At 34.7% G+C, this 15382-nt stretch overlaps 1 protein-coding gene across 16 annotated transcripts in view; it reads left to right on the forward strand.

Moving 5' to 3' along the window:
* PHF14 (PHD finger protein 14) overlaps positions 1–15382 on the forward strand; it is a 188229-nt gene that overhangs the window by 34739 nt on the left and 138108 nt on the right. For 15 of the 16 annotated variants that reach the window (XM_005667644.3, XM_084977120.1, XM_084977116.1 and 12 more), the window contains 6 exons: positions 3114–3225; positions 6411–6548; positions 10827–10973; positions 11600–11870; positions 12481–12587; positions 14496–14591. In XM_005667644.3, the coding sequence (XP_005667701.1) occupies positions 3114–3225; positions 6411–6548; positions 10827–10973; positions 11600–11870; positions 12481–12587; positions 14496–14591 (871 nt within the window). Of the gene's footprint in view, positions 1–540; positions 1456–1832; positions 3226–6410; positions 6549–10826; positions 10974–11599; positions 11871–12480; positions 12588–14495; positions 14592–15382 lie in introns of those variants that run through there. The other variant, XM_084977128.1, reaches the window with a different exon arrangement.

A 15382-nucleotide genomic window follows, 5' to 3' on the forward strand; every position in this document is an offset into this window, starting at 1 on the left:
TTGGACCACCTATTTTTGGATTCTGTGTGATTTTAGTCAGGTCATTAAACCATTTTATACCTTGGTTCCCTAGCACTTTTGAAAGTATTAAATGGGATTATTTCTGTAAACAATATAGTTTTTGGAACATAGTAAATATTTCATAAATATTACGTTAGTTCTATTGATACTGCTACTACTAGTTCTTTCTATTACCAGTATTCTAATTACTTAAGGTAGTCATAGAATATTTGGTGCATAAAGTCTTTCTAGTAACTCTTTAGTCTTAAGAGTTGAAGTTTATGGTGAAAAATTGTGAGGAATAAGCATGGCAGCTTTGGAAACACAGCTCCTTTTTAAGGAAGAGCCTTTGTTTTACATTTTTCTTGTCAATAATATGAAATTTCTATTGAAAAACTAAAGTAGCTGCCTCATTACACTAATACGTAATACATACTAAAACAATCTGCAAAATAACTTGTAAAGTTGTTTCTAAATAAAGAAAAGGGAGTCATCTTTAACCATTTAGTTTTACTGAGAGATACCTGTATTGACTCCTATGGATCTTTTATATATGTGTATGGATAAAGACACCTCCCTTGATGGTCTAGCCTGGCAAATTTCTTTATAATATTTAAACACTTTACTTCTGTTCATGTCCACAGTCACATATAGGCTGCTATGGAGATTATAGGTCTTGATACAATTTGAAGGATGTAATACTAGCTTGAAACAAGGCAAAAAAAAAAAAAAAGGCCAAGAAGTTTTGACAAACTGTTTAGCATTCTAGCTTCAAATGGAAAACAGGGGAAAAGGAAAAAACAATGTATAGAAAGAATCAAAAAGTTTTGAAATTGACTTTTATTACATAGGCTAATTAACTCCCTCCCCCATTTGTGATGGGAGCCACAAATTCTGCACTAAGAAGGAAATGTTGTGATTTAGTGTGAGAAGACCATCAGCATTCCAAAGTCAAATTTGATGAATATCGTTGCCAATCAGAAATGAGTTTTTTGAGCAATATCTTTCTACTTAGGGTGCTTTATTAAAACATGTAAATTTAAGATAATCTATTAATAGTTTCTATGCTAGAATGACAATTCTGACTCTTATTTTTGGTGATTTTTATGTCGTAATTGTTTTCTGCTCCTTTCCCTAATCAACATCTGTCTTCATAGCTCCAAGCAAAATGGATGGTAAAGTAACAAGGAAGATGATTCCTTTTGGATTTCTCAACTTTTATTAATAAAGGTTTTAAAGTATGTGCAGCTAAACTAATGAACAAAAAACTGTATACGGTAGATAGCACAAAGAACCAAAATTGTCTCAACTGTTAGATATGTATTTTAATGAAGACTGTAGTTGGCATCCTCACAGGGATGGTTGTGGGAAGTGATACTTTGTGTGCAAATCACACTGAAATGGCAGTTTAAATCTGTAGTACTTGTGTGACTTGTACTGAAACATTTTAAGAAGGTCAGTATGAAGCAAGCAGCCAGCTATTGGGTTTATCAAAGACAAACTCCTTCAGAGTACAGTGGCATTTACTACACCAGTGGAGCATGAAAAAACTGCAGATTAAATTGAGAAAACAGCTGCTTGTTGAAGATGTGTATCTTTACATTAAACTCCACAGGACGTGTATGGGAGGTTGGATTAAAATATTTTATCAAGAATATCTCAAAACCTTGGGTTTCTTCCCACTAAAAAAGATAATTTTTAAAGTATTTGTAACTATTTTCCCCGGTGTCTCTATAAAACGATTCTTAGTCTTTTTTTTTTTTTTGTCTTTTTTTTTGTTGTTGTTGTTGTTGTTGTTGCTATTTCTTGGGCCGCTCTCGCGGCATATGGAGGTTCCCAGGCTAGGGGTCGAATTGGAGCTGTAGCCACCGGCCTACGCCAGAGCCACAGCAACGCGGGATCCGAGCCGCGTCTGCAACCTACACCACAGCTCACGGCAAGGCCGGATCGTTAACCCACTGAGCAAGGGCAGGGACCGAACCCGCAAGCTCATGGTTCCTAGTCGGATTCGTTAACCACTGCGCCACGACGGGAACTCCCGATTCTTAGTCTTATTTCTTTAAAACTCATAGTGTATCACAAAACAGAACCAGATAGTGACCATAGCCTCTCAAGCTGTGATAAAGTAGAATTTAATACTTCTTTTTGTTAAATATATTGTTGTTTCTATTCTGTGAATATATCCACAAGGTTAAGAGAGATTTGCCATCTCGTTTTTACCTTCTTTCTTACACAAATGTTACAGATCTGTTTACATTTCAAAATCCAGTGATCCCCTATTTTATTTGGTTGTAAGGAAACAGGAGAGGTGCTACTATATTTGAAAAGTTTCAGAGCAGTTTTAAAAAACTGGAATTAGAATCAACTCCTATTTGCTTTTTCTTTTTAGTACACTGAGACTGAACATTCTTTGTTTAGTGCTGTAGCATTATCCAGACTTTAAAAAATGTTTTATGTGGGGCACATAGTTTTAGTACATAGGTTGTGTGGTGAACAGATGAGTTGAATGAAATAGTGACTTCCTTATATTACTACAGCTGTTCTGTACAGTCTTCTAGCAATCACTTTCAACCTGTAAAGAAAAAAAGTTAAGATACATACCAAAAATTGTTCTAAAATTTTAAAATATGTCCTTAAGGATTATCCAACAGCTTTTTAAAAAAAATAACAAGAAAGAGCACTTTTATGTAATTTATGCAAATTTACTATGCAGTTCTTAAGTTAGAACCCTTAATTCTCACAGTGTTTAAAATAATGAATGTGAATACCTTCTATGAATATGAAAATGCTGTTTTGTTTCATATATTCAATATGAATGCAAATATTTAAGAATCACTGATAAGCGCAAACTGCAGTGAATTTGAAGTGAAAGGCAGTTACAGTTAACTCTCAGCTTTGGCTAAACTGCTAGGAAAGTAGTGCTTATTCCAGTCCCTTTTCTTGTAACTAAATGATCTCATTCTATAGGTGTTCCATATTCTTTAGTTGTATATCTGAGATTTTTGAAATCTGACCAAGAAATTCTTGAAGTAGCTATTTGAAATGGCACATATTTTATACATGGGTATTTATCAGAAGGTTTGCTAGTAAAATCTTATGTTTTCTCCTTATAGATGGGTTCACATTGTTTGCGCCCTTTATGTTCCTGGCGTAGCCTTTGGCGATATTGACAAATTACGACCAGTAACACTAACAGAAATGAATTATTCCAAATATGGTGCTAAGGTGAGACAAAGTATTTTTGATTGTCTAAAAGAGAAAGCTTTTACTTGTTAGTTTATGTAACTTTTTATTAATATCATTGTTGACTACAGAAATGCTTATTCCTCAGTATGTTATTGGAGAGCAGTTTGCACTAAATTATTTATTATTGATAGTAATTTTCCCAAAAAGCCAATAATGTATAAATTCTTCTATGTATTTGTAATTTACCTGCAGGGTGAAATAGTAGTCAATAACACTGCTGTTTCTCTGGTGTTTAGCACACTGCCTGGTACATAATTAATTTTCAGACCAAATCCTTATTTTTAACTAGTTGAATCAAATATTTATCTTCTGACTTTACTTTTGAAGTGGAACTTATTAAAATTATGAAAAGAGTTCAAGATGCACCTCCTATTTTACTCAGATTTCAGGGACTAGTTTTGTCTTTATGACCAGATAACCTGCCTAGCAATTGATTCTTGGCTACCATAGTTTATAAATGGGTTTTTAACTGTAACTGAGCAGGTTTATAAGTGATAAAATTACCCACTTATTAATTTAAAATATGTGTATAATTACTGCAGACATTTTTAGAATACTAGAATTGATTAGACATTGATACATTCTCTTTCCATTCTCTCTTGGGTAGTTGAGAAGGAAGACTGTTGAATAATACCAGTGACATGTTAAAGGTGGAGTGGAGACCTTATAGGTGGTTGGAAAATTCTTATAATGAAAACTTTAAAATTTGACAGTTTCTGTTGTGTTCGTATATCCCACTTGGGCTCTAATCACCACCCCATCCCTTACCCTCTACCCTCTGCCTTCCAATAATCTTATGCTTTAGTTTGGATAATTGCTACTTCCTTCTCCAGAATTAGCTAAAGCTTCCAGGCCCTAGTATTGAACTTACTTACCTGGTTCTCAGGTAATTCAACGCTATTTTATTATCTCACTAATACCTTTAAGCTCTAGTTAAAAAAATAATAATTTGTCTGCATTTTCTAGTTGAGTAGTATTAATACAAATTACCTAGTCCACCACTGTTGGAAATTACAACTTTTTGACCAAGAAAGCTTTGGTAGCTTCGTAATTCACAAGCACAGAACCTAGAAGGGACTAGCTTACATCATTTTCAATAGACATGTGTTATTACCACAAATATAAATCCAGAAACAGTTAAAAAAAATAGTAACCATGTATTACTTCATATAACTGAGGCCAGCAGTGACCTCCAGATTGAAAAGAAGGGTCATGAAATGTATAATTGTCTGCTGATTTTTTTCATTATCACCTGCTTTTGTTTAGAAGTATTACTGGGAAATGGAGTCAAAACATTATGTCCCGTCTAGTACATCTGCAAAATCAAACCAGTGCTGTGAATTATTTCTGGGATAGCTCTCTAGACTACATTGTGCTCCATTTCCTAATCCTGATATACTTTCTCCCTTGTGTCCTCAGTTGCTTGGTTCCCTAGCATTTTAAATGATTCAAGCAATTGATGAAGTTTCTAGTTTCCGTATTAGATTGTTCTGTAGTCTTATAATATTTCATTGTGAGAATGTTCTTCCTTGCATGCACTCTGAAATCCCATGCCCAGTTTCATTATATTACATTAAATTACTCAGGGAACTACCCTAAACAATTTGTTTCTGTTCATGGTATTGACTTACTTTAAATAGTTTAATTTCTTCATTTCTCACTTTTCATTCCTCTCACCTTCTCTCTCTTTTTCTTAGTTTTTTTTTTTTTTTTTTTTTTTTGTAATTTAGATTACTATTTGCTGATACTTTACACTGTACATATACTACTGTTAGTGGAAAAAGACCCTTAACTGTGCAGTAAAGTGTTAAGATTTGGAAATATTTTCACTTCTGTACTCAGGGTCTCATTCTAGTTTTTTTTTTTTTTTTTTTTAATTCATGGTTTTTTTTTTTTTCCTTTCATTTTCAGCTGCACTAGCAGCATGTGGAAGGTCCTGGGCCAGGGATCAAATACGAGCCAAATCTGTGACCTGTGCCATATCTAAGGCAATGCTGGATCCTTAACCCACTACACAGGACCAGGTATCAAACCAGCAGTGCTGCAGAGACAAGTCAGATCACTGAACCACTGTGCCTCACCAGGAACTCCTATTCTTGCTGTTTTTATTCATTTCTTATTTATCAGTTTGGTGCTGTCTACCAAGTACAAGAAGCACGCATTATTTTACTCAGATTTCAGGGACTGGTTTTATCATAGTCACTAATTGGTAGTGTTGTTGATGTTTTTAGTGTCTATTGAAACTTGTTTATTATTTTTTATATGTTTCCCTCATATTTAATTTACATAGAGTACATTTTTACTCAGCAGTCTTCCTCAGTTGTCTACTGGCAGTTTTTCACAATTTTAGCAAGTTTTTTTTATGTGAAAATTCCTATTCTTAAAGTAGTGTATATTTTGAGGCTAGGCTTATTTTCTCTGTGGTTTAGTTAAAAGTGTAAAAAAAAACTAGGGGTGGTAGCACTTAGGTAAATTTTAACAGTTTACGCTTTTAGTTTTGTAATTTTCCCCTTTGTATAGAGAAATAATGTAAATAATTGGCTGTATTGTGTATTATTACCAATTTCACAGAATTGTTTAAGATCACTCTTAAAGATCTTTAAAAAATGTGTGATTTCATTCGTTGAAATGCCTAGATATTTTGGTGAATTTTCTCTTATTTTAAAAAATTTTTCCAAGTAGTACTGTATTGTTCAAATCAGTGTAGCTTAATGTTTATTGCAAGCATGGACTTTAAAGTAAGATTACCCTCTCTCCCAATTATTTTTTGTGCTATTTTGAGCAGACTTTTTAGTCTTTCTATACCTCAATTTTCTCATGTGTAGAATGGAAATAATTATAGTACCTCTTCCAGGTATTTTTCTGAAATAGAGTATCAAATGATTATGTATATTAGTATATGTAAAGCACTTAGAATAGTACCTAGCATACAGTAAACCCTCAAATAATATTGTCATCATATATATATATATCAGTGGAATTTTGGTTTATTAGAACAATACAGAGAATTACTTTTTTCACATTTAAACTCTTGGCTTGCCTCCAGTTATTGTTTGTATTGATATACTTTTGGCCCAGTATTTGTATTTTTTAGCTTTGTATGAAGTACAGTTTTTGTTCTTGAAATATTTTACTCTGAGACTTTTCCTGTTATCCTATTGCAGGAGTGTAGCTTCTGCGAAGACCCTCGTTTTGCTAGAACTGGCGTTTGCATTAGCTGTGATGCAGGAATGTGCAGAGCCTATTTCCATGTGACCTGTGCTCAGAAGGAAGGTCTACTTTCAGAGGCAGCAGCAGAAGAGGTAAGTTTCTTTAAATCCATTGTTGGTGAATATGTTCTTAAGGCTTCTCATGACTCTCTTATATCATACAACAGGTATGCATCATAAAATAAATTTACAAGTGTAATGTCTTTGCTTGGATCACTGGCTTAAAACTTAAAGAGTAAACGATATATATGAGTTTTTTCAGTCTTAAAGCTATTCAGACAAAAACGTGATGAAACAATTCAAGGTGTTTCAAAGCATTAAATGTCAGCATATTTTGTAGGAGAATCTTAAATTTGCTCTGTTACTCTTTAAATAAAATTGTTACCATCTTCAGTATCTGCATTTCTTTTTCTTTTCTTTTTTTTTCTTTTTTTTTTTTTTTTTTTTGCGTTTTTTGGCCACAACTACAGCATATTGGAAGTTCCCAGGTAGGGGTTGAATCAGAGCTGTACCTCCTGGCCTATGCCACAGCCATAGCAACATGTGGTCTGATTTGCTTCTGTGACCTATGTCACAGCTCATGGCAATGTCAGATCCTTAACCCACTGCACAAGGCCAGGAACTGAACTTGTACTCTCATGGATACTAGTCAGATTCTTAACCTGCTGAGCCGCAGCAGGAACTCCCTGCATTTCTGTTTCTTGACAGTTATTTTCAATGCTGTAATTTTCATACTGGGTTGATTGGCTTTAAGCAATCAGTTGTTTTCAAAGTATATTTTGGGGACTCTCCAATATTCTTTCAAGGGTTCTATGAGGTTAAAGTTGTCTTCATAATAATACAAAAATGATATGTACTACTTTACTCTTAATTTTCTCACAATAGTGAAGATTTCCAGAAACTATATAGCATATAATAGTATAACATTTGAATGTGGAAACAGTTTTGAGAATCTAGCTATCTTCTTTCATGTCAGCTTTTTATTAAAGAGATTTGCAAAAGTGTGAAACAGTGCCACTCTTTACACTAAACTTTTTTTGTGTAAATTATGGTATTTTTCTTTCTTTCTTTTTTTTCTTTTTTTGTCTTTTTGCCTTTTCTAGGCCTGCTCCCGTGGCATATGGAGGTTCCTAGGCTAGGGGTCTATTCGAAGCTATAGCTTCCAGCCTACACCACAGCTCACGGCAATGCCAGATCCTTAACCCACTGAGCGAGGCCAGGGATCAAACCTGCAACCTCATGGTTCCTAGTCAGATTCATTAACCACTGAGCCATGACGGAAACTCCGTATTTTTCTTTAAAATGGCTTTTTTTGTTAGCATCTATTGGGTTTATAGTTATTTTTAAATAAATGAATATTTTAAAAATTTCTCAGTTTTAACTTCTGATATGGTAACTATATATAAATATAACTCACATAAGCTCTTTGGGGACTTCAAAAATTGCTAATACTGTTAAGGAATCCTGAAACCAAATTTTGTTGATTCTTTAAGCTCTTTATATAGGCAGGTAACAGTAATTTTTACTGTATATTTGGGTATATAGATTTATGGTATTATCCAAACCTCTTCTTTTATTGGGTATATTTTCAGTGTCATGTAAAAATGTTTATTATGTTGGGCTTTATTTCATTTATTTCATAGACGGGATACAAGTAAAAATGATAATCTGATGAAGAAAATTTGTTGAGCAAATTTTGAGGGAGATATTTTATGAATAAATGGGTCCTATTGAAGTTGTATTTTGGGTGCATATATCTGTTTTTGTGCCAGTCTCTGACTCGGATGAATTGTACTTTGATTAATTAAAGAAGGGTACTGGATGGACATTGAGCTTTTCCACAGCTATTTGGTAGACAGATCTTATTAGCATTGAATCTTGGGTAAACAAGTTAACTTCTTGTTTTCAGTTTTCTGTCCATAAAATTGTTATTAAAATAATGGAACCCACCTCATGTGGTATGATTAAGGATAAATTTATGAAAAGCTTGGGTCACTGCTGTGGTGCGGGTTCGATCCCTGGCCTAGGAATTTCTGCATGCTGAGAGCGTGGCCAAAGTATACATACATACATACATACATACATACATACATACATACATACATAAGAGGTCAGTTTCCTTTTAAGGGTGTGGTCAGGAAATTTCACAAACCTTACTTACTGGAACTTATCATAGGGCCATATCCAGCTGCTGAGGGTCTGGAGCAGAGAGTTTCTAGCAAGGTAGTCATGTACCCAGTAGAAACTTGAAACATTCTAGTACTGAAGAAGGGGAGAATAGATGTTAGAAGACAGTTAGTGGTTTCTACCACAGTTAATATTTGCTTGGTATATCTGTTCCATTCTTTAAACAAGGTTACCCCCTTGGTCATTCCAGCTTTAGAATTAGGATTTATCCCCCCCCCCAACCTCAAAGTAATGAAAACAAAACAAAATTACTTGGATTTCCTTTTCCCTTTCAGAAATATTTTTGACCAGAGATGACTTTTTCCCCCCTAAATCAGAGTCTTGGTCCTAATACTGAACTCATCTATGCAAGCATGAATCCTCTCTGATAACCCAACCTTACCTGCTGCTTTAAAACAATGAAATAGTGCTCCAAATCCGGGCATTTTGACCGAGGTTCCATATATTTATTTCAACTTAGCTTTGTCTGTCACCAGGATGTATGTAGCACATGTTCTGAGAAAGCAGTTGTGTGTGTATGTGTGTGTGTGTGTTAATGTAATCTCCTGCTCACATTTTTTGAGTTTATTTTTGTACCTATGTGAAGAAGTTGTTATTAAATCCATTTTACTAATGAGTTAACAGAGGCCCATATATATTTAGCAGCTTGTTTGAAGCCACAATAACCAGTAAATTTTGGAACCGAGGTTTATATCCAGATTTTTATATTTCCAAATTCTGTCATCTTATCCATAGTACTATACTGTGACATCTGTGGATATTATCGTACAGAATTGCATCATAAGCTTTTTTTTTTTTTAATGTTAAGAACACCTTAGTTTTATTATTACAATGATGATTTTTATTCTTTCTATTTCATCTTTTTTAGTGTCATCATTTTCTTTGGGTTTTAAAACCCTACCTTACTAAGAGACCTTTTAAAATATAACTTAAGGTTAAAAACTACATGGATACCTTACCTTTATTTTTCCTCCTTGGGACAGACCTAAAGAATGAACAGTCTGGCATTTCTCTGGCAATCACATTGAAGATTACCTTTTTTGGCTACAAATTTACAAATTATTTCTGTTTTTGATAGTAAATTTTTTTGGAGACACCTTACTATTAATAAAATTGGTACCTGGAGTTCCTGTTGTGGCTCAGCAGGTTAAGAACCCAACGTAGTGGATGAACTCCGGGTACATTTTGATTGCTATTAAATCCATGAGGATGCAGGTTCGATCCCTGGCCATGCTCAGTGGATTATAGATCTGACGCTGCTGCAAGCTGCAATGTGGGCCACAAATGCAGCTCAGATCTGACGTTGCTGTGGCTGTGGTATAGACCTGCAGCTGCAGCTCAGTTTCAACCCCTAGCCTGGGAACTTCCATATGCCACAGGTGCAGCTATAAAATGGAAAAAAAAAAAAATGAACCCATTAATATAGTACCATGAAATATGACTGTGAAAGAGCTTTATTTCCATTTGTGGTTTTAGGTATATGTAAAGAGTTAAAGGGAATATATAAAGTGTTTTGACAAGACTGTCCTAATCCATTTTTGTCCCTGATGGAATCTGTCTGTACATTGCTAGTCAGTTAGAAAGGCCCCACTTTGCTGTGTTGGCTAGTTTTATATTTTCTAGACATATTGTTGTTTTGTAATATTAATCTATGTCTGCAAACTTTAATATTTAATGATAGTATCTATTAAATAATCTAAGATTATTTTAATCCTTCTTGTTTTAAATAATGATTATTTTTAAGGTAATAAGAATAACTAAATATAATACCTAAGATTTAACTTCAATGTTTTTTTTTTTTCTTTTTTGGCAACACCCAGCATATGGAAGTTCCCGGGCCAGAGATCGAATCCAAGCCATAGCTGCAACCTACACCATAACTGCTGCAACACCAGATCCTTAACCCACTATGTCACAGTGGGAGCGCCATTGATTTCAGTATTTTTAAACCCATAAAGCCCTTTAAAGAAAAAAATAATTGTTAGTTTGAAGTTGATACACAGGATTAAGTTTCTAAAGCAGCAATATTTATCATTATGTATGTAAACTACTTTTGTAGTCTATTTTAGGAATAACCAATACTGTAGGAAATTCTTCAAAAAGGAAATATTATTGTTTATGGTTATGTTTTTTATGACCCTTTGTAATAAAAATGTTTAACCCCCCCCCCGTTTTTTGACATAGGATATAGCGGATCCATTTTTTGCATATTGTAAGCAACATGCAGATAGGTTAGACAGAAAATGGAAGAGGAAAAACTACTTGGCTCTACAATCCTATTGTAAAATGTCTTTACAAGAGAGAGAGAAGCAGCTTTCACCAGAAGCACAGGTATGGGATTCATGCCAAAACTAATGTTTTTTCTTTCAACGTTGTATAGATTTCAGACCTCATGTGTGTTTACCAATGACGTGTGAAGTATAATTATGAAATTTGGTTAGTTACCTAAGAAGTAGATTGTCATTAAGGTAAATGATGAGTATAGTTTGTGGTTGAACACATTACTGATCATATAGTCAACAGAGCAGCCATTTATAAAGCATGTTTTCAGTACATTGAAGAATTTGGCTTAGAGAAAATTAATTCCATCAATGCAATATGTTGAACCTTCTTTTTTCACTCTGTTCTAATGTTCACTTATGCAAAGCATTTGATTAGTTTGTCCATAATTTAAAATCTATTTTTACATAAATTAAGTAAATCATGGCTACTAATGCAAGACTAGTTAATAAGAGAATCTTCAGCTTAATTATATTAATTTTTGACAACTCTAATCATAGACTATGGTAGTTGTCACCATGGGTAGATACAGCTTATTGTAAACCAAGAATTCTACAATATACCTAAGGACTGTGGGTAGTATAAATTGCCTTGATACAGGAAATTCTAAATATGGAAGTAAAAATCATAAGGAGTATGTTCCATTTTAATATCTTTTATATGCATTTCTTTTATAGGCAAGAATCAACGCCCGGCTTCAGCAATATCGTGCCAAAGCAGAACTGGCTCGATCCACCAGACCCCAGGCCTGGGTTCCAAGGGAAAAATTGCCCAGGCCACTCACTAGCAGTGCTTCAGCCATACGTAAACTGATGCGGAAAGCAGAACTGATGGGGATCAGTACAGATATCTTCCCAGTGGATAATTCAGATACTAGTTCTAGTGTGGATGGAAGGAGAAAGCATAAACAACCTGCTCTCACTGCTGATTTTGTGAATTACTATTTTGGTTAGTATAGACACTAATACATGCACGTTTTCTTTTCTTTTTTTCTTTCTTTCTTTTTTTTTTGTTGTTGTTGTTTTGTCTTTTCTAGGGCCGCACCCGCAGCATATGGGGGTTCCCAGGCTAGGGGTCCAATCAGAGTTGTAGCCGCCGGCCTATACTACAGCCACAGCAACGCCAGATCCAAGCTGTGTCTGTGACCTACACCCCAGCTCACGGCAACGCCAGATCCTTAACCCACTGACCAATGCTAGGGATCGAACCCACAACCTCATGGTTCCTAGTTGGATTCGTTAACCACTGAGCCACGATGGGAACTTCACATGCACATTTTCAATGAGGACAGTTTGCCATTGAAAATATTTGATATGCTGTCAGTTTTTAGAAATTGACTAGCCATGCTACCTATATCAAGTAAAAGCATGTTTATTTTCCCAATAAGTTATGGTAGTTGTAAAATGCTTAGTTAATATATTTGTGAGTAGAGTTAAAAGTGTTCTAAATAATGTAGGTTTATCCATGTGGCCGTCTCTGGCTAGCTTCTTCCATTGTGTATTTTGTATGTCAGCTTTCATTTTCTACTGAAGTAAAATTGGATATTTAATTTAAATAGAGAGAAATATGCGCATGATTCAAATTCAGGAAAATATGGCTGAACAAAAGAATATAAAGGATAAATTAGAGAATGAACAAGAAAAGCTTCATGTGGAATACAATAAGGTAAGTTGGCTGTAAGACAAACAACATAATATATTAAATCTTATTGATGATTTCTTTTGTGATTTTATAGCATTTCTCTTTATGTTTTGAAATTCCTCTGAAATTTTACAACTTGCCTGCAGTTCCAACACCTCATTATTTTCATCATCATCGCTAATACTTATCTACTACTTTCTATGTGCCAGGCACAATTTTGAGCACTTTTACATGTATTTACTCATTTAATTCTCAGTTCAGTTTTATAATGTGATTTATGATTATTGCTCCCGTTTTCAGAGGATTCAACTAAGTCTTAAACAGGTGAAATTATTTCCCCAGGCCTACGTAGGTAGTCAAATTATTACAGAGCTGGGGCTTAAGGCTCGGAAGTCTGATTCCTTTTCTTACTCCTACCCCACTCTACTACAGAACTTGTCTCTCTCTCTCTTTCTTTCTTCTCCTTTTTCTAGCTGCACCTGTGGCATGTGGAAATTCCCAGGATAGGGGTCAAATCAAACCTGCAGCTGCAGGCCTACAGCACAGTCACAGCAACACCACATTTGCAACCCACTCCACAGCTTGCAGCAACATGGGATCTATAACCCACTGAGCGAGGCAAGAGTTCAGACCCTTATCCTCACAGAAGTAATGTTGGGTTCTTAACCTATTGAGCCACAATGAGTACTCCAGAACTTCTCTAAGTTGTAAAAAACTTTAAAAACTCATTTTGAAATTACTGGTTTTTTTTTTTTTTTTTTTGAATTGTTATGTTACTTTTGATTAAAAAGTGAACTCCCAATTTATTTATTTATTTATTTATTTTTGTCTTTTTGCCTTTTCTAGGGCCGCTCTGGCAGCATATGGAGGTTCCCAGGCTAGGGGTCTAATTGGAGCTGTAGCCACTGACCTACACCAGAGCCACAGCAACGCGGGATCCAAGCTGTGTGTACGACCTACACCACAGCTCACGGCAACGCCAGATCCTTAACCCACTGAGCAAGGCCAGGGACTAAACCCGCAACCTCATGGTTCCCAGTCAGATTTGTTAACCACTGTGCCACAATGGGAACTCCTGAACTCCCAATTTAAATTTATTTTCTGCCTCTTCGTTCTAAAGATGAGGACGTTCCCATCATGGCGCAGCAGAAATGAATCCAACTAGGTACCAGGAGGTTGCTGGTTCAATCCCTGTCCTCGCTCAGTGGGTTAAGGATCCGTTGTTGCTGTGAGCTGTGGTGTAGGTTGCAGATATGGCTTGGATCTGGCATTGCCTTGTCTGTGGTATAGTCTGGAAGCTGTAGCTCCAATTATACCCCTAGCCTGAGAACCTCCATATGCCATGGGTGCAGCCCTAAAAAAAAAAAAAAAAAAAAAAAAGCAAGTTATGACTACATGTTAGGTAATAAGTAACATGAACATATATACTGGGATTAACTTATTGTTAGCTTTTTAAGTGATAAAAAAAATTAGAAGGAGTTAAATTTCCAATAAGTAGCCACACCGAAGTGAAAAGAGTACTGGGATTTGATTCAGAAAACTTGGGAATTCTTACTAGTTTTATGATTTTGGCCTAGTCACAAAAACCTTAGTTTTCTCATTGGGAAAATGATAGTAGTGCATCTTAATGGACTCATAGGATTAATCAGCAGAATGTCTGTGAAATTATTTAGTAATCTGTACTAGAATATGTAAATGTGAATGGCATGATTATTATTAGTATAAATGCTAACTTAAAATGTTGTTACGGTTTATTGCCACTGCTTAAATAATTGGAGAGCTCAACTTTTGGTGTATTGTGACTTGAATGTGTTAAAAGTACATGAAATATAAATATAGATATTTTTATGCATTTATCGATAAATTATTTGCATTTTCATATGTTTTACTACATGTTTTAATGATGTACTGATTTGAATTGTTTTCTTGTAGCTATGTGAATCTTTAGAAGAACTGCAAAACCTGAACGGAAAACTCCGAAGTGAAGGACAAGGAATATGGGCCTTACTAGGCAGAATCACAGGGCAGGTTAGTTTCTTTCCAATTTCTGTCTCCTCTTCTTACTCTGTTTAGGTTTTCAAAAATCAGATCTCTAATATAACTTTCACTTCACTAACTGAAGAATTCTGTTTAAGGCAAACGAATGTTCTGGGATAATTTCTGCCTGAATGATATCTAAAACTTTGCTAGCTGCCCACCTGTAGGTTGTTTCAATAGCTGTCTTGTTTACAAAATTTTTTTATTTGGTCTACCTGTCATTTGTGATGAAGCTAAGATTTGAAGCATGAATTAACTCCTCTAGCATTCTTCTGTCTTCTAATGTAGCAGTTTTAGATTCTGTACCGCGTTTCTTCTGTTCTACTTTTGTACTATAATTGTATCTTTTTGGGGGATGGGTAAAATTTTAAAGGCGCACTGGAGAAATTGATTTTAACGTTGATTTGGCTTTGAGTTGTGTAAGAAATGGTTTTTGATAATTTAATGTTAAAGTGTACATTTCTCCCTTTATTAGCTATTATTGAAGTTATGAAAAAGATTACTTTATCCTTGAACATTTCTAGCCTGTTAAAGTTATTGGTGTTGAAAAGAAGAATTATTGCCAAATGGATTTCTTTGAATGCTTTTTTTAGTACTGTGTTTATAATTCTTAATTTATTTGAATAATTTCAGTCATTTTTTTTTAAGGAAGATGAAAGCTCACTGTGGTCCTTTCACTATGAAAGTAGTTTTATTTCTGAATGATGCTTTTCAAAGGATAGATATTTTTCATTCTGCTTGTTTTAAAGGTTTACAAAGAGTCAAATTCATCGTATAATTTA

This window comes from Sus scrofa, chromosome 9 (assembly GCF_054392235.1).
Source record: "Sus scrofa isolate SSC_HxYL_T2T_F1_AM1 chromosome 9, Sscrofa_HxYL_maternal_Yorkshire_Landrace_v2.0, whole genome shotgun sequence".
Classification (NCBI taxonomy): Eukaryota; Metazoa; Chordata; class Mammalia; order Artiodactyla; family Suidae; genus Sus; species Sus scrofa.